The sequence below is a fragment of the Osmerus eperlanus genome, chromosome 3 (genome assembly GCF_963692335.1).
Source record: "Osmerus eperlanus chromosome 3, fOsmEpe2.1, whole genome shotgun sequence".
Classification (NCBI taxonomy): Eukaryota; Metazoa; Chordata; class Actinopteri; order Osmeriformes; family Osmeridae; genus Osmerus; species Osmerus eperlanus.
The window spans coordinates 1,868,396-1,887,908 of record NC_085020.1 but is presented as its reverse complement, the minus strand read 5'-3'; the positions used below and the strand labels follow the sequence as shown (position 1 = coordinate 1,887,908).

The window sequence follows — 19,513 nt, the reverse complement described above, 5'->3', positions numbered from 1 at the left end:
TATCAGACGCCATCAGACACCAGACCGCAATTGAGTGATGCGGCTCAGCGCTCCAGACGAGCTCGGCTGGTCTGCTCTTCCGGGGCCCCTGGTGTATTTATTAAATGTCAAGCGCCCAAATCACTCTCCTCGGCAGTGGAGAGCTCTCCAGGCGAGGTGTGATGCCCCGGCGTCAGCGTGGATGGATGAGCGCCCGGTACACAAGCTGTCATTTAGATTTCATTATGATAGCAGCGCAGGTACAGTACAGGGCAGGGGGAGAGGAGGTGGGGTGGCCTGGGAGAGCAGGGAAGAGGGAGGAGATGGTTCCTGAAGGAAATAATGCAGACTGTCCTTACACCAACACATATGAAACATTCACACACCCGCAGATCTAGAAAAGTCATTGTCAAGAATGACTAAATGTAAATGTAAGAAAGCGGGGTTCAGGAATTTGATTGAGTGCGAAGATTTGTTTTTGCTTCATTTCTTTGGCAGGACACAATACAGCAAAAAAATATTCAACTTTTTCTTGAAATAGTTTTTTTCTCAACTTTATTAAAAATATATTTTTGAAACCTGAAGACAGCTATCGAAATATGTGACCTCTTGTTTCCAGGTCCAGATGTTGACCAGATCGGGGATTGTCTTTTGTTTATAGGACAGAGATGTCACCTGAGATTGTTTGGTCGGTGTGTCAGACATTTTCAGCCATGTAACAGGGAGGTCACATATTCTGACGGCCGATCAGGTCCAAATGTTGGAAAAAAGTTTGTTTTAAAAAGTTTTGAAACTTTTTTAGACATTTAAAAAATAGTAATTAGTATTTCCGAAACAGCCCCTCATAGGTTCCCATGATGGATGGAGTCTGGGGTTTGTGTGGAGGGGTGGGGACCGGGTTAGAAACAGGGTAGGCAGTTGTTGCTGCAGGGAAATGAGGGTTTGTCCGGAACGTTCAGAGTGAAGGAGGGTATGGGCTTGTGTGCCCAAGTGTTGGTTTGGCCAGGATTCTGCGTTTGAGAATGTTTACAATGTTCAAGTTAGAATAGATGGATGGAAAAGGGAGTGTTTTGGAGAATAGTGTGGGCAGGTCTGATGGATATTATGGGATTTATTGTTATGGGATGTTGTCGGAAGTTTTTTTTTGGAAAGCTGTAAAAATATTAGCACCTTTTAGCTGTGCCATTGCTGGATGAAAGGCTTATTAGCAGATGCAAATTGTAATCGCTAAAGGTCCGAAAGTCAACTCCTCAAGCCATCTGTTAATTAGATGCTGTTTCACCACTGAACTTTATCCTTATCAGCCAAATTGTCTTATTAACAGGTTTCAACATGTTAAATTACAAAACTGATTAAATCGTGAAATTTCGGGGCTTTTGGCCGTGTTGCCACGACCCCGTAAACTGTGAGGAATTTAAAGACAGGATTCATACATTTATCCAAATTTCCGGATTAAAAGCGATTTGTAGAACACCACACAGCCTGATTTTTTAAAGACCAGTCAACACGCACAGAGTGCGTAGAGAGTTTGAGCTAGCCTACTTATTGTAGGTCTAGGTTATTGTATCTACCTATACGCTATATCTACCTACTTATTGTAGGTCTAGGTTATTGTATCTACCTATACGCAAAGATATTCCACTTGTTAGTGTTAGACTTTAGCCTGGGTGCCAGCCAAACTTAGCCCCGCCCACAATTTTTGGGGGTCGGGAAGTTGGGTCTGGGGTCGCTCGGTTGGGGAAAAACTATGTCCGAACAAGAGCTGTTCGGACCAATCAAATTGTCAGGGCGGGCTTTATACGATGATGGACAGATGATCAACAGTAACGTAATCAACCACATCACCAAAGAGTGCTTGGGTTGAATTTGTTTTCAACAAACAACATACTACGTTGCTCTGATTGGTTGTAGGTCTATCCAATTGAGTGAAGAGGCATTTTTTTCCGGGTTCGGTTGAAGCACGCCCCATACTCACAGCCCAATGGAGCGGTATCAGACTCATATTCTGACTAGAATTATGAGTATGACAACGTCAGGCTAGTTAGACTTAGGCCTAGTCTTACTTCACCAATGAGCAGGACACATAGGTTTACCCTTCTCTGGTCTCAAACGCGGAAGCATGAAATACAAACTACACGCTCTGAACGCTTTTTAGTTTGGCGCTTCACTTTTAGTTCAAAACTTTCTTTCCACCAAGGTTGTACTATACTGTGTGACAGACTGGCCTAGCTGTAATCTGAGGCTTTGTCTGAAGATCCTTCCGGTGTTTTCCGAGGTCAACCGATGAAGCGTTCATTTCCCGAGCAGCAGTCTACTAACTGAAGGTCATGCAATGTGTTGTAGTCTACTTTATTATAAAACAGGAATATTTACTTGATGTCCTTGAATGTTCTATCCTTCCTCTCTCTTTTTAAGCATTCGTTCATCAAATAAAATAAAATAAAATGTATTTGTATAGCCCTTTTTACACGCAAGCATGTCACAGAGGGCTTCACATACGCCCATAGAACTGCCCCTCAACCAACCTAAACCCTCAAGGAAGACAAGGATAAACTCCCAGAAAAACTCCCAACAGGAGAAAAAAATCTACGTGTTCATCCCATCACGTTCGCACCTTGCGAGCTATACTGTACGTCGTGTTGACCTGCCTACATCATAGTCATTTTTGCTATAACTGTGAGGGCAACAATAAGGCTGCATACATGTAACTACAAAGCCACACCAACAGTAACCCATCAGGAAAGTCATTTGACATTCATAAAATGACTCAATCCCAGTTGTTTTCTGACCGCATCTTCTTGCTCCATCAACAGCGTTCTCTTCATCCTCACAGTTGCTTTGCTCCACACAAACACCCATGTAAGATTTAAGACAATGTGACTGAAGACAAATGGGTTGATATAACAACTCCTTTGTAACTCTCTCCCTTAACACGCCTCTCACAAAAAAAGTGTGCCGGGAGATAGAGAGGGCCTGCCAAGCTGTCCCAGATACCTTAGAGACTACCTCGCCTCTGTAGCCACTTGAATGAGTTTTCATCAAGGTGGATTTTCCTCCACCTTCCCAACCAGGCTCCAGTTACACACTGGGAGGATTGTGTCGGGGTAGTCTTTCGCTCCCTCTCTTTCTGTCCCTCTCTCTCTCAGTCTGTTTCTCTCTCTGTTCTCATCTGTTTTTCTCTCACTGTCTCGGTCTGTTTCTCTCTCTCCATCTCTCAATCTGTCTGTCTCTCTCCTGGCCTGTCTTTGTATTTATCTCTCTCACCCTTTTTTTCTCTCTCTCTTTCTTTGCTGAGTCTAACCCGCCCCCCCCCCCCCCCATCCCTCAAAGTCCCTTATCAGTCCCCTCAGCCCTGCACTGATCCCCTCATCTCCTCCTCTCTCCAGCTCCCTCCTCCAGCCCGCTCCTCTGATTCTGGAAGTACATTTCTTGGGGTTTTCATTCAACCGGCCAATTCTGCTGTAGTTAGTCCCACAGTGAGCCCAGAAATCACTTGCTGCTTTACTGAGATGCCTCACAAATTGAGTGCACTGAGGATTTCGAAATAATTTCTGATTGGATGGACAGTCTACGTGCTGCGGGTGAAACAGCCTTTCTCGGTTGTCTTGCATTTCTTTGAAACGTCTTGTGTGAAATCACTGGTCGTTTTGTTTGTGTGACACAATGGAAAGGACGCAAACTGCATCTCTTAAGCTGTATGACGTATTTCATGGGGCTGATCTCATCTATGCTGGTGTAGGAATGAGGAGCGTGTGGGAGGTAGATGTTGTTACTGAACGGGACACCCCTCATGTTGATAAGGTCAGAGCCCTTGTGGAAAGGAGATTGAATGTCAAAGGATGGACTTGCAGCAGATTTGGGTAACTCAGCGTGGATCAAGAGTGATAGTCTGTGGTGTCATCGATCCCCTGACAGTTACAGGTTAATATTTAATGAGAAAATCTAGCCTGCAGCCAATGTCTTAGGTAACAGTGATCTATACCAGTCCTGTCTGCTCTTTCCTCCCTTGCATTCCCTGAGGGGAGAAAGTTAACTCTGATTTCTAATTTTTTGTAGCACCGATGTCAGGTAACACGCATCCAGTACCTCCTTCATATGAGGGTTGTAATTTGTTTCAATTTTATATAATTTGTATTGCTCAGTTTCAAATGACAGGTGTTGTAAGCATCGGTAGATATAGTTTATCCAGGCTTCATTGTGCATTTGACGGTGACACGATTTTTCCTTACTCCGAACATTAAAGTTGAAGTGAAAACTCTGAATACTTGAAACAACTATCTGTATTTTTAAAGCACCCGAACTATGCAGGACCTCCTCCTAACCCTAACCCTCCTAACCCTAACCCTCCTAACCCTAACCCTCCTAACCCTAACCCTCCTCCTCCTCTGTGGACGAAGCCTTCTGTGTCTGCCCGGGGTTCTGCACGGCTGGCGTGAAGTTCAGTGTCTCTCCACAGCCACATGCTGCCTTGACTTTTGTTTGTTTGAGATGAAACATCACTTCAATGTCGAAGAATGCTCCAGGCGCTTCCAAGTAGCTCTTTTCTTCTCCGGCCAAACTCTGCCTCTCCTGCTCTGCGCTCAGGCACCCCTGAAGACACAAGCTTCAGAATAGAGAGGAGCCTTCACAGTTCTCCAGTTGAGGTCTGTAAATGGGGCAGATTAGCTGCGTTGGTCCTGGGGGGTGTTATAGAAGCGGTGCCCTGTGCTTGAAGCCACATTGATTTAGAATAATATTTCTGTCTCCTAGATGATGATGACAGCTATTAGGATTTATTTGTACAATTATGAAGCAGATCTTGAGGATGCCAACCAGCACTGTGGGATAATATAAATAAAAAATTTACGCTGATTGCTAAATAAATTATAGAAAAGTTTTGACAGTGGATAGTTTACAGATCAATGACACATCAAACCAGAGTTGATAGACAAATAAATACTAACTCAACACACCACACTTGCGGTTCCTTGGGAAATTTCTCACATTCAGCAAAGATAAATACTGTGACATGGAAAAAAATGTTTTAACGATTTTGCAATTTGATTTTTTCAGAACACATTCCAGACCCCAAAATGTCCAAGGTCACATCGGTCTGATCAATTTGGGGCATTTGCACTTTTACAGTAAATGTCTGATTCAGTAATGTTTGGAAAAATGATCCTCACATTCACTCAGCTGCCTGATTAAATGGCTACTGCTTGTCATTGGATGTGTCTGATGTTTGTATGCTCAGGGCAAAGCCTTTGAAAAACCCAAATTGCGGAGCAGAAGGATCATGTTGATGTCAGAATGTGTGGCAGCGGGCATTTGAAATTGGTGTTGATATGCAAATGTTGCCTGAAATAGGGCTTGCTGTTGTCTCAGCCGCAATCATAATACATGGCTGCCAGGATATCGATGCTTCTAAACCAGTTCAACAGATTTTGGATGTAAATACAACCCTAACCCTTGTTTGAATAATAAACATCTTACAAATACCTTTCTCACACAGACTGCTCTGACCATTAAACATGCCGTAGCCTCTTGATTGAAGACTCATCGTGTTCTTCTGTAATCATGAATCAGGAGCAGTGGGCACTGAGCGGCCCTGGCCTTGTGAACAGGGGATCCTCTGGAGCGCCAGTAGAGTTGGGTCATGAAAGTTTCATCAGAAACCAGGCTCTGTAGTTCCTAAATGTCTGGACTAAATTGCCCTATAAATTGCAGACACCTCAGCAAAACACTTCCCCAGGGCTCGCTCTTTCCCGCGCTCTCTCCCTTTCTCCTGTGCTCTCTCTCTCCTGCACTGTCTCCCGCGCTCTCTCTCTCCCGCACTGTCTCCCGCTCTCTCCCGCTCTCTCTCCTGTGCTCTCTCTCCCGCGCTCTCTCCCTCTCTCTCCCGCTCTCTCCAGCTCTCTCTCCCGTGCTTTCTCTGTCCCGCTCTCTCTCTCTCCCACTCTCTCTCCCGCTCGCTCTCTCCCACTCTCTCTCCTCCTCTCTCTCCCGCTCGCTCTCTCCCACTCTCTCTCCTCCTCTCTCTCCCACTCTCTCTCTCCCACTCTCTTTCCCGCTCTCTCTCTCCCGCTCTCTCTCCCGCTCTCTCTCTCCCGCTCTCTCTCTCTTGCTATCAAGCCCTCCTCAACAGTGCAAGGTGATTCCACCCAGCAACTACGATTTCCTCCCAAAGATATATACGCACACACACACACATACACCTCCATTCCAAAGCCAACATAGAAGGCCTTTTGTGAGTGATGTGTTTGTCACTTTCAAATACTTGCAATTAAACAGAAATCTTTTGAAAACCGTTGCACTGTGTTTCATGAGGCTGTTTTGTTTTTCCTCTCCTTCTTTGTACAGTGCAAAAAAAGACCCTACACAGCTTCCGCTTTGCCATAACCCCCAAACACTTGATTACTCGTCCGCAGCGCTGGCTTTGATCTAAGCTTGTGTCTAAGCTTCCATAGTTGGAGTGTGGCGTGACAAGGCTTTTGAAGTATGGCAATGTGAGGGAGGTTGATTAAAGAAACCTCGGCAGTGATGCTACCTTTTGTCGAACGACTTACTCGGCTCAACGCATGCGCTTCTGAGAAAACAACGCCACCTAACACTAATGCACCGTGTGAACTTTCTCAGCTATGACGTTACGGCGGGGAAACCTATGGTGCGGCACAAGTTACAGCTCTTTTATCTTTGGCATTGTTCATGCTTCATATGACAGTTTGTCACAGGAAAGTCAGGGAGAGATAGAGAGGAAGACATGCAACTCAGGACCAAGGCCGGATTTAAACCCAGATCATTGCGGTAAGGCCTCAGATACATGATACACAGGCTTATCCGCTGAGCTACCAGAGCGTTCCCAAACTGCTCTTTTGAATATGACCGAAAGCCAGCCTTGTTTAAAGCAGTACACAGTACACAGCTACACAGCAGTAACTGCTATATTTCCCATTCCATTTGCAATGAATTAATTTAAATGCAGACATAACTGTGGATATAAATATGCTCCGAGAGTTACATTGGCACTGCTAGATGGACACGAAGCAGATGGGCTTGTATCAGTGCGGCACCTGGGTGACTGCAAACATACTAACAGACTTCACAAAACCGCACAGTTAGGAGAAGCCGTGTGTAAAATAAGACAAGACCTCACACACAGAGACGCCCGTCGGAGGTGTAGGTGTGGCCTGTGTGAAAGAATGATGAGTAATGTATGGGTGTAAGAGTTTAGTCTGACTAAAGTCCTTAATTTTAGTTGTGTCAATGGTTTTTTGAAAAGTGAAACCAACCCAATGCACCAAAGTCAAATAGGGAATTCCGTGGTTGGTCTTACATTTATAGAATGGAGTCGGTCTACATTTAGTTCCAACAAAGAAACAGTTTTTTTTGTAATGCTGAGAACTGATGCTGCGAGGCTATATGAATAATGAAGTGTTGCTGCATATCAAGTGAAGCACTGTCGGGCTTGATAGTGCATCTGATAAGTATACAGGCGGGCCTAGTGGATAATGCTCCTCTCTCACTGCTTCAGGTGGGCTCTTCTCCACTCGAGTCAATGATTGGAGCGCATGCATAGGTTAAGTGGGATTTATGCAAATAACATCTTTGCAACCAGAATACCCTGCACACTGAACAAAACAGTTCTCGCTCTCTCTGTCTCTCTGTCTCTGTGTCTCTCTCTGTCTCTCTATCTCTCTCTCTCTTTCTCTCGTCCAATGTCTTATCAAAACAAAGCCCAGATATGGTTTTGACCTTCACAGCTCACCTACCTTCCTTATACATTCTTAGCACAATAGTGGGTTGATCGACAATAATTTCACGTTCGTGACATTCTGTAAGTGACGCAGGTCAAATGTCAGCGGTCAGTAATCCAGCCCTAGCCTCCTAGAGGCACAGAGCTTGTTGTTTGCCCTTGTAGAGTTATGAAGGTCTGTCGCTGAAATGTCTCTGACTTTGAGACGAATCACACGCCTGGCTTGATTTACATCTTATTGTCAGTGAGGGGGACAGACCACACAACAGTCAGACTGTGATGACACCACCCTGTCCAGCCCACAAAGACAGTGCTGAGGGAAAACCACACTGAAGCTGGTTAGTAGTAGTGTCTTATTGCAGGTGCCATATTGTGTAGCGTTTCGTGGTGTTTTGTAGCACTGTAACAGAAAACAGTTACACTAAGTGGTGTTTTGTAGCAGTGTAATGTAACACAGTGAAGTTCTGTAGCAGTGTAATGTAACACAGTTAACTGGTGTTTTGTGCCTTGAACTTTTTTACAGTGAAGAAATATTAAGATGTGTTTGGAGATGTGTGGGGATGGACTATTGAGTCTCTTTTCATGGAACTCCTTTCTGTATGGCTGTTTAATAAAAGGGGAAAAAATATTCAGGGAATGTGTCTTTTAGTGTGTAAAACATGTAGATATAATTATTAGTAGTCGATTGAGCCTCAGGTCTCTTTGTTGTAAACACAAAAGCAACATGGTCCTCCTCATGGTCTGTGCACATAGTCAGACTAAACACTAAAGCGATCTCATGTGGATCCTTAACCCTTGTGTTATCTTCGGGTCATTCTGACCCATCAGTCATTGTGACCCACCGTCGTATTGCGACAAATTTACCTCCTACAAAAACAAAGTGAAGCATTTTATTTTAACTGTCGGGCTGTCTCAGACCCCCCACATTGCGATGGTTAAAAGAAAATAATTGTTATTTGTTTTTGTATTGGGTAAAATTGGGTAAACACAACGGTGGTTCGTTATGAACCTTTGGGTCATGTGACCCGAAGGCAGCACAAGGGTTAAAATGGTCATGAGGTTTAGATGTTCTCTGTATAAGACACTCTAAAAGTGACACCAAATATCTTATTTCCAGACAGGTTATTGTGTCGAAGGGCAGTTGCATCCTCGGAAGGGACGGAATAGTAAACATCATGTCTTTATCACACGGTTGCCTTCACACCCAGTGACTGTGTAATAGAAAAGAAAGCTGTGAAATAGAAATACATAACTTGTTTATCAATGTCAAATGGAAGTAAAGGGTGTATTGATCCTGGTCGGCCAGAGGCATCGTTTATATGAGCAGAGACCTAATTGACACTGTTGTTATAGTGCCTGTAGGTTTCTAGAATTATGGAGAATATATCATCATATTTTCCTTTCTCAATGGCTGTATAACCTACAGTAGAAAGCGCATCATTCTCCTAGTTGTAAAAGTAGTGAATTGTTTCTCCATAGACGGCAGGTGACTTCTGTAAACATCACAACCATTTGCATGGAACAAAACAAGTCGCCTCGCCTTACTTTATTGGTGTACATCATTTTTTTTACTATCCGGCAAGTACACTTTCATGGTAGAATGCTGTAAACCCGCCACAGACGGAACTGAGAGCATGTGAAGAAGAAGTGTCGACTTATTTCTCCCTCACAGCCGAGACAGCGCAGCACACTTAATGGAGATTAATGAGCGGCGTGTTCAGGACTACAGGACCACGGACAGCGCACTTCCATGCTCCTTCCCTCTCGCTTGCTCAGACTGATTCATGGTGAAAGCGAATGAGTCAGCCAAAGAAAATACCTCATATGCCAGTTACACCGACGATTTTCTTACATTCATAAAAAATTGCGTTTAAATTGCTTCTATTATTGTCTAACCTCTATATTTGGGACACGATAGCCTAATTCGATTCCGTTTATGCGTTCAGATTTAAAAGTTCCCTTGGATAGTCCTTCATGTCAAACACGTAATCCCACCCCCTCCCATTTTGCGTTGGGAACGCGTGAGACCACGGACTTGCCCCCTCCTCCCACATCCCTAACACCACCTCACCTTCGAATAGGACTGAACCCTACACAAGGAGCAGTCAAAGCCTGCCGCTTGTCTTCTCAAACAGACAGTGCGGAAGGACTATCACCACCTACTTTTGTTTTCTTACTTATTCTTTTACAATTGAATATTGTATCTTCCTCAACTACAGAATGTGATTAGGAGACGGTAAGCGCGGCTCTCGTCACGTTCTAAGACCTTGCAGAACAATCGTGACGGATCCATCGTTGTTCGCCACCAGTTTAAGATTCCGCAGTTGATAAACCGGCGTCAGCCCCGCTGTACTGTCCTCTCCGCTGCGCCTTGCAGTTTTGACTAATTCTCCGGCGAGGAGGATCCGACTACGGCATCTTAGTGATTCAGAGCGAGACTCAAGTTGTAACACACCAGGAGTTAACAATGACAGCCACCAAGGAGCAGCCGACCCAGAGACAGAACCAGCTACAACAAGAAGAGGTGGGATTCAATCTCGGTTCCTTTGATTAGAAAAGTGGAACACACTATCAGCTCATTTATAGCTATCACATGCATTTAGCGTTAGCCTATTTGGGACTGATATAAATTAAGTGGCGTACTGTTGTAACGTTAAAGAAACAGTATGGCATAGATAGGTCAACAGGTTTTGTTCATTCACATTAAGAAAACATTTCACAGTTGAAATGTGAAGACTTGCATATTTCAGTCTTCGGTAGCCTAGTCTTGCTTTCTGATTTATCTCGCCAGTTAGGCTAGTTTCAGCCGCTGGCTACGGCTAGCCCACTGGTGAAAGTATTAGATTTCAGTCCACGCTTTCCCACTGGTGACATAGTATTATAAGACATGATTCAGCACTTGCGCTGCATATGTCACTATTATATCAATTAGTGGCTCACGAATTGCGTGTCAGCTGTCAGGTCGGGGAATAATGAGCTCTCGCGTGGGAATTGGAAGGACTTGCACTGCCAGTGAGAGAGATAGAGAGAGAGAGAGAGGTGGACGTTAATTTATGAGATTGTAATTCAGACGTTGTCTCCGGACAGCTGTCCGCAACACCTTTTCGAAAGAACAGGTTGTGGAAACCACTTTAGAAAATATTAGCCGCATTCCACCTCACATACACCGAATAGGGCTGCGGCAACGCGGTAGTGTCGCTCACCGCTTCCATTTCTCTTCTGTATTTTGGGCACGTCAACGGCAATTATTAAGCAACCGGGGCTGACGGTTCTTGTGCATGCGGTATGAATCGCTACAGATCGTGTCTGCTTCAATAATATATTGTTAAAGACCAATGAAACGCTGGAGAAATTACTGTGATGAACAACTTGAGCTGAGCCCTTGTCTACTTTAAACCAAAATGATTGTTTGTGTCCCCGACATTTTTCAGTGCACGTTGTAACAGGTATTATGTCAAAAGGATTTGGCCTATTCCGTAGTTTGTTGTGCTATCCTGCACCCAATATGTCGTTAACCTGGTGATATTTTGTATTTGACTATCAAAGTTTGTGGTACTCAGGCCTTAGATGATAGGACAATCTCAGTGTCCTGCTTGCTGAATGTGATTTGTAGATAACGTCTTTGTTCCATTTGCTTAACCTTGGAGATGGGGTTAGATCCAGACTGTGCTTTCTTGCTTTTCCCCTGAACAAGAGGGACGATCATGTATGAGGTCTATCTGAACTGGAAGTGTCGAGCAGAACACACACTGAGGCAGGTCGCTACTAAGATACACATAACTTGTGTGTATCTTAATAATTCTGCCTATTGCAACCATCATTACTGGAAATGAGATTGTGTTTATCACCAATCAGACACTCCTGTCCTTATGAATCAAAGGGGAGGAAGAGAACATTCCTTCAGTGCATGACAAGACATGTGCTATGTCTGTGTAAACACACACTGTGTAACATGTCTGTTACAGTGTGTGTAGGCTACATGCCTGCAGCCTACACACACTCAGCTGGGCCGTGAATATGTCATTCACATAACCTTACAGTGTAGAAACCATGACTGCTTTGATATGAACTTTAGTCAAGTCATCTAATTCTCAGTCGACTTGTGGAAAATCTGGTATTAAAGAGACAGTGTCATGATGGTGAAGACTACGAGACACTAACTGTAAAGATATTAATCACAGGAATGCAAGATATTCTTCTCAGACCCTCCTCAACCACTACCTTTGGCCACACCCATATTTAAGAATCAAAACAACAAGAATCAACATAATTATAGAATCAGTCAAGATCCTGTTCTTGCTGGTTTCTGTATAATGTTGAATGGGGAAGTCGTGTTTCTCTGCTATGGTGGCGCGCGATCCCGAGCCCCTTGCGTAACAGATGTGCAGTGAGCTACGTCAAGACATCGTGTCTGAGAAAGTAATGGAGTGAAGAGGAACACGCCACATCGCCCAGGCTATTAATGTCAGAGAATACGTCAGGGCTCCGGCCAGCACCTGCACACATGACTGCATGCTGACAGACTCTTTGGGGGATCAACTGCCATCAAAGTTTCATGCTGTTGTTGTGAAGCATTCAACTGGAGACTATAGGACAGGAAGATGTGGTGTGAGTTCAGCCAAGCTCAGTGTGAGAGCCGTTCTTGGGGTATTTCAGATTTACGAGTTGTTTGCTTTTGTTACCGGTGTTGTCGTCGTTGTCGCCATCTATCCATTCCTCATCCATCCATTCATCCAGTCATCCTATTCACCCATTTTTGTATTCACCCCTTCACCCATTCAGTCACATCATCTCCTCATCATCGGTTGTCAACATCCACATCTTCCAGAAGTTTTACTCTCCGTTTCTTCAGACGTGACTCATCTATTAGTTAAACAGGTTACCCACCCAGTCTTCTCCTTGTCCATGTTGAAGATTTGAACCTTATTTGTCTTTCTAATTATGCTATTCAGTCTCTGCACACATTTTCCAACACAAAGTGATATTTACCTTCTGGTGCTTGAGTTTGCAGAGTCTATTAACAGACACTGGCAAACAAGCTACACATTTGAACTAATTAAATTTTGACTAGAAATTACTTTGAAGGAGTGTAGTGAGAGATTTTGTCCATACCTGAACAGGTTGGCGAGACTCTGCTGAGTCTAAGAAGGCTGAGAAAGCTTGCGTTTGTGGTTTAGTTTTAATGTTTTAATACATATATGCCTTTGTCCTGCAACTCAATGAGGGCTCATGGAATCTCAGCAACCAAACCTAACTGAGTGGGAGGCCTCAGGCGAAACCAATGTTGGTGTTCTGACTTAGTTGTTCCCTGTAATCGATCCTGAGTTTGACCCTCAGATGACCTCCCGCTTCACAGAGCCTTGCTGCTGCTATGGGGGATAGTGTTACAACCTGCCCAGACGGATCATTCACATTGTTGATGGAGATGTTGGCGGATCGTGGGGCCCAGGCTGACCAGGGAGATACTGGAGCCTGTCCTGCTTAGGAGGCTCTCACATGCTGGGATCTCTGGCTGCAGCCCTCAGACTCCCACCGCCAGGCTAGGAGTCTGTCCACAGCTGTCCCAGGGGAGGAGGAAAGAGGAGGGAGAGGAGATGGAGGAGGTAGGAGGAGGGAGGAGGGGGATGGAGGAGGAAGAGGAGATGGAGGAGGAGATGGAGGAGAGATAGGAGATGGAGGAGGGAGGAGGGGGATGGAGGAGGAAGAGGAGATGGAGGAGAAAGAGGAGGGAGAGGAGATGGAGGAGGGGGAGGAGATGGAGGAGGGAGGAGGGGGATGGAGGAGGAAGAGGAGATGGAGGAGAAAGAGGAGGGAGAGGAGATGGAGGAGGGGGAGGAGATGGAGGAGGGAGGAGGGGGATGGAGGAGGAAGAGGAGATGGAGGAGAAAGAGGAGGGAGAGGAGATGGAGGAGGGGGAGGAGGATGGATGGAGGAGGAAGAGGAGATGGAGGAGAAAGAGGAGGGAGAGGAGATGGAGGAGGGGGAGGAGGATGGATGGAGGAGGAAGAGGAGATGGAGAGGTAAAAACACAAGGGCAGGGAAGGGCAGAGAGGAGATGGGATGAGAAGAGAAGCAGGTTGGGGGAGAGGATAAGAGATAAGCAGGGAAAAGAGAATGGAAAAGATGGGGAGGCGGGATGAGGAATGTTCACTGTGTGTGTGTGACATGCATACTGTATTTATTCAAATAAATAGTCACAACACATAAATCACATCACACAAAGTAATGTGTCTAGGTTACAGTTTATTGGAGCTGAAACTTAATTAGGCTTATCTAATCTAAGAAAGGCCTTATTTTAGATCCTCCTAGCCCCTGCTTATGGGTTTGTATTAGGATAATTTAACAAATGTGGACATATGCTCTTGGCCTGAAGGGAATTGAAGAGATTACAAGGCTTGAGTCATCAGAGCTAAGAGAATCATTGGAGACACTGTGGTCTAATCTCTGATCAAAGGCAGGGAGAAGACCGAAGAGAAACTCCTGGAGTGTGTGTGTGTACCTGTGTGTGTGTACCTGTGTGTGTGTACGTGTGTGTGTGTTTAAGTGTGAGTAAGCACATCACAGTTGGCCTAATCCACTCAAAGACAGGGTATTGTCAGGATTAACATCAAAACCATCTCTCCCCTATGTGTCACATTATCAGGGCTGCAGAACGAGATAGGTGTCTGGATCAGTAGATTGTATTCAAGAGCTTCGACTGAGATGTTTTATGTTTCAGATGGATGTCCGCAGACATTTGGTCATTAATCAATTCAGTTTTGTTGGCTGTGACCTGAAAATGATCTTAAGCTGCAGTATTTTTGCATTTCATTCGAGAACACAACATATGCTACTTTTGAAAAATAACTGATCTTTTCTCATGGCTGTCAAATAAATTTAAATTCAAATTGTTTATGGAACATTTTGAATAAGATCTCCTCTCACAATTGTAAAAGAATATTATTTATGCTGCCATCTGTCATTTTCATTTAAATCTTAATGAATCATATTCAAGTAGATGTATTTTTCCTAATGTACATAAACATTACAAATACGGAGTTTTGAAACAAAACGCATAATTCCTGGAAAGTATTTTGAAATGTATTTATCTCAGTTGAATCTGAGTAAAACCTGTGAACGCCACCAGGACTTTTGATCCCCCGTCGGTATTGAAATGCCAGGAGTGTATGACGACAGTTCATCCTTGGTGCTTCGAGTCCAAGAAGACAAACACAGTTCCCTGCGCTTCCTGGGCATCAGTGAGTGTTTAAGGTAGTCTGCCATTGATCTGTGTTCCTGCCGTAGATAATCAAAGACTCATTTCAAAGGCTGGAGGTATTGACAGCCCTCCAGTGATGTGCGCGGCTGCACGGGTCACCGTTTGTGTCTGTGACCACCGTGTGGACTTGTTACAGCTAGGAGAGTAATTGATAATGTTTGGCAGCAATTTTCTCAAACTTCAGATTTGAGAAAATGAGCAATTTAAGTCTCACTCTGTCTCCAGGCGCTGTCATCCTCTCCTCACTTTTCTCGACTAATTCCATTCAACTGTCATTTTACTTTTCAACTGCGGTAGTCCCACAACATCGCCAACAAAGCCTTCCCCAACAAACAGTAGCGTCTCCACCACACAGAGACAACCTCCTCAGGTCTACGACCTGCACACAATTACCTTCCTATCTTCGTACACTGTCGGTTTCATGCTGACGAGCTTACACTGCAGATAATAAGTTTGGGGGTTCAATTTCATTTGCAACCATACAAAAAACGTTGTGGGACTGGATGGATTCTTATCCTATAGCCCGGAGCATCATTTGACTGGGACGTATTCAGCTGTGTCTAATTGCGTTATGTTAAATTTGACTGCAGGAGTGAAAGACGCTTTAGCATCACCGTGTAATTTAAACCAAATCACATTTTAATATGCCCGTGAAAATTAACTCAGATAGTAAAAGCTGATTAATAGAATTACTCAATTGTTCTTGGTCTCCTCATTCTGTAGGGGGTCCAGTGAAATATTCATATTTATAATGGTCGGATACAAACAAATATTTCCCCGCTAATGGATCCTGTAGGCCAATATTCCCATTCATGTGGAAACGATACAAGTTATTTTCTGTGAGCATCACTGAATCCCCTATCTAGGATGCATCGGTAGGCCCTATCAATATTAAAATATCATTAAACAAATACAAAACCAAGACAAATTGTCTCAGACCGAAATGACTAAGGCATTGATCGCATGTCCCGTTATTGGTTTGAATGTTCTGCTGTGGCTTTTGGTTCTCGGTTGTTAGCACCCGTTGGCATTTTAGATGCTTCAACGAGCCCACCGTTATTGCAGTTAATAAGCGTCCGCGAGTGCCAGGTTGACATAGATTTTGGCGGAGACACTAAATACCTCACAAAGATTAAAGCATTAGACATTAGTCATTAGAGCTCTAATAGGTAAACAAGATAACAAGAAGAGCAAATAATATCAGTTTACCTGCAACCCATCACACCTTCGAAGGTGTTATCAGAACCCGATCTGATGAATGAGTCATATCTTTTTAGTGGCTGATTAATGACAGATATTTTAGATTGAGTTCTCGTAACAAGGCCACAGTAGCCTATGTAACAACAAACATTTTTATGCTAACTGATGACAAATGTAAGACTAAAACACTACAGTTTCAGCTCCCTCTGTGCAAAATAGTAAATTATACTATAGTAAATATATATATTGTAATATCTTACTCACTCCTGCTAAACTAGAACATCATGATCCACCATGAAAATTAAGGGTAGTTTACAAACAGAAACGGCGTTATTGCTGTCAATAACTAAAGCCTGCACACAACTGCTGCTAGACAACCGTTTTGACCATTGATGTGAGTGATGCTTGCGACCTACTAGGTGCCTACGCTGTCAGCAGTGACAATTAGATGTGTGTGCGTGTGTCTGTTGTTGTGTCACTGCACATGCCTACACAGTGCGGTGCTGCCTGTTCTAAATGACCTGATAGCATGAAGGATGCAGCTGAAACACAGACACTTTTAGCCAAGCAAAAAATAAATAAATAGTTTGCAACATGAAACACTTGCTCAGCTTCTCCTTCAATAGTGCAAGAAAAGTAACAAAATAACAACAACAAAAAACATAGTGAAACTAAAGTAATATTAAGAGTAAATAAGTTGCTTATGAGAAGGGGGATGAGCCTTAAGTCATTGCAAATTGTTTGGGGGGACAACGATCAATATCCGACCTCAGTCAAATCCGCTCCTTGCAGCCTAGCCTTCACTCTCTAGACTGCTGCGTATTGACTGCGCTAGTCAATGTTTCTTTTTTGTTTTTGTTTTTTTTGCACTTTTTCTCTCCGGAGTTGAAGCAATTGAAAATCTTATTGAGGCACATCAGAAGGCAAAGCTTTCTTCTGGGTTTTTTGTTGGCTGGTACATGAAGGCACTAACTCTGTCTTCAGCCAACCTACTGAATGTGTGAAGCAGAGGTCACATCTGAATGATTTTTACCCATTCAAAACAGGAAGGCAGACTAAAGACTTTTGTCCATGAGCAGTTACAGGTAACAGAGACCACATTCTTCTGATACTTGTGAAGTAACGAGTATGTTGAAGTGTCTGTCTACTGTATGTATACTGATGACTTCTGATGTTTCAGCGTGTTATTGTATTCTGTAAAGATAGGCCTTGTGTGTGTTTTCATTGCTAATTGGAGGCAGCAGGTCTGAGATACACAGGCTAGCTCAGGCTAGCTCAGGCTTCAGGCTAGCTCAGGCTAGCTCAGGCTTCGACATTGACAGGAATATAAAGAGCATTTAAGAATATTTTAAGAAACTGCCCCAGTGTAACATCTGGAGTTAAGAAGCTGTGTGGTTTGATTTCTTTTGACATTTACATTTAGTCATTTAGCAGACGCTCTTATCCAGAGCGACTTACAGTAAGTACAGGGACATTCCCCCGAGGCAAGTAGGGTGAAGTGCCTTGCCCAAGGACACAACGTCAGTTGGCATGACCGGGAATCAAACTGGCAACCTTCGGATTACTAGCCCGATTCCCTCACCGCTCAGCCACGCCTTAAAGTACAATAATATGTACTTAACATTGCTTGTCAATCTTCAAAGCCGATGTGCAATCATCATTTACACCAGTCAAATGACACAGTGTACATTTTCAGTCACTGCTTTTTATTATGGGGGTGGACACAATCCGCTAACGTAGCTTCCTGTTTACTTCCTGTCAACTTCCTGTTTGAAAATCTGCTCATAGAATCCACCATTAGTCACTTTCTCTAAGCCATGTGATTGGTTGGGCACGAGTTGTGAGGAAACGAGTGACGCAAGCCAGTTTTTATTTTCAGCCGTATTTTATTAACCTGCTTGACACGTTTTGTGGATTGTACTTCACAGCCATTAGGCATGGGTTCAGTTGTGCACTTACTGTATGTTCATGCCTGCAAAAAAAATGGATACAAGAGGAGGCTAAAAACAAGTCCTGTTTGTAACTGAAACGTGAACATTTGGAATGAAGTGGTATAAGAATACAAAATATTGACTTCCAAAGACATGCTGGACATGTACCTGTAGCTGTCCACTGATGTCCCATTCAGTCTGATCCACCAGCAAACGGTAGCATTGGGTCTTCTTCAGACACCAAAGTCTTCATTTCAGCCATTCCATGGATATGATTTATATTCCCAGCATCTTTTCTGTTCTCCGACACAGCTGTGCTGTTGGATAGAAGCTTATGAAAAGTAGTATTGATTCACGGAATGCATTCATGGGAAACTGAAAGACACACCGCTAATCCTTTGAATCTGATACGAATGCAGCTAAGCTTTTTTTGATCATTAAAATTTCCTCAGAGGTGCAGCTACACAATGTCATTTCTATCTGAAACCAACATGGAGACCACGTGGAGATAGTGACTCCTGAAGGGGGATCAACCAACCGAAGAGACAGAACTGACGGTGTCCTCCAAGGTGAGCCTGAAACGGTGCCAACCATAGATATATATAAAGGGTAGATGTCTCGTCCGCGTTGGCCGGCAACGCGGACGAGACATCTACCCTTTATATATATCTATGGTGCCAACCCTCTCAGACCAAGCTGTTCAAGCATGGGATGGGTCCCAAAAACCACCATGTTTAAACCCTCCAGACTCCCCTCCTGTCCCTGTGTCCACCATAGCTCTCACCCAGCTTTCACTGTCGTACTGAAACCCTCTAAGTAAAGAATTGGATTTTCTGGCCGAAAGAAACAAATAAGACCCTGGGTTGTTTGTCTTACTCGGTGTGAGATTGTGCTGTCATAGTTGAAAGTGGGGACGAGCTTTGCAGAAACGCTCACCGTCGTTTGTCACCCGCTCACCAAGGTCACAGTGCTGTGAGGGGAGCCATGGTGTCTATTAATAGACAGAGCGCTACCTTTCTGACAGTGGGCTTATTAGACATGCGCGCACACATGCACACACACACACACACACACAGTTGTCCTCAGTAACATGAGCATTAGCACAGTTCTAGAGACGGTCTGTTTCCTGAGGGTTGTCTCAGCCATACTTGTATAGGATTGAGTGGAACTCATTCCTATCGGTTCAGAGTCTGTTATTTCGACGTGTTTGATGACAGGCTAAATTACTTCTGTTGGCCACAGCCAAGCCTAATTGTCCTCTCAGTTGTCATTGCGATTGTAGTAGTTCTGAGCGGGAGTCCACCATTTTCTCCATGTTTCTTTGGTTTCTTTGGCCTGTTGCCTGTTGCCATGAAGGTTCAAATCAGGTCCCTGGTGAAACACCCTGACAGTGATGGCAGAAAATGTGGATTT

The 19,513-nt window shown here is 44.0% G+C and overlaps 1 protein-coding gene across 3 annotated transcripts in view; it reads left to right on the top strand.

Moving 5' to 3' along the window:
* LOC134017083 (inactive dipeptidyl peptidase 10-like) overlaps positions 1-19,513 on the top strand; it is a 117,639-nt gene that overhangs the window by 54,591 nt on the left and 43,535 nt on the right. Inside the window, exon 1 of one of the 3 annotated variants that reach the window (XM_062456386.1) lies at positions 9,824-10,235. The exons of the other annotated variants lie outside the window; for them this stretch is intronic. Within the exon in view, the coding sequence (XP_062312370.1) occupies positions 10,179-10,235 (57 nt within the window). The 5' untranslated portion in view covers positions 9,824-10,178. Of the gene's footprint in view, positions 1-9,823; positions 10,236-19,513 lie in introns of those variants that run through there. 3 annotated transcript variants of the gene reach the window in all.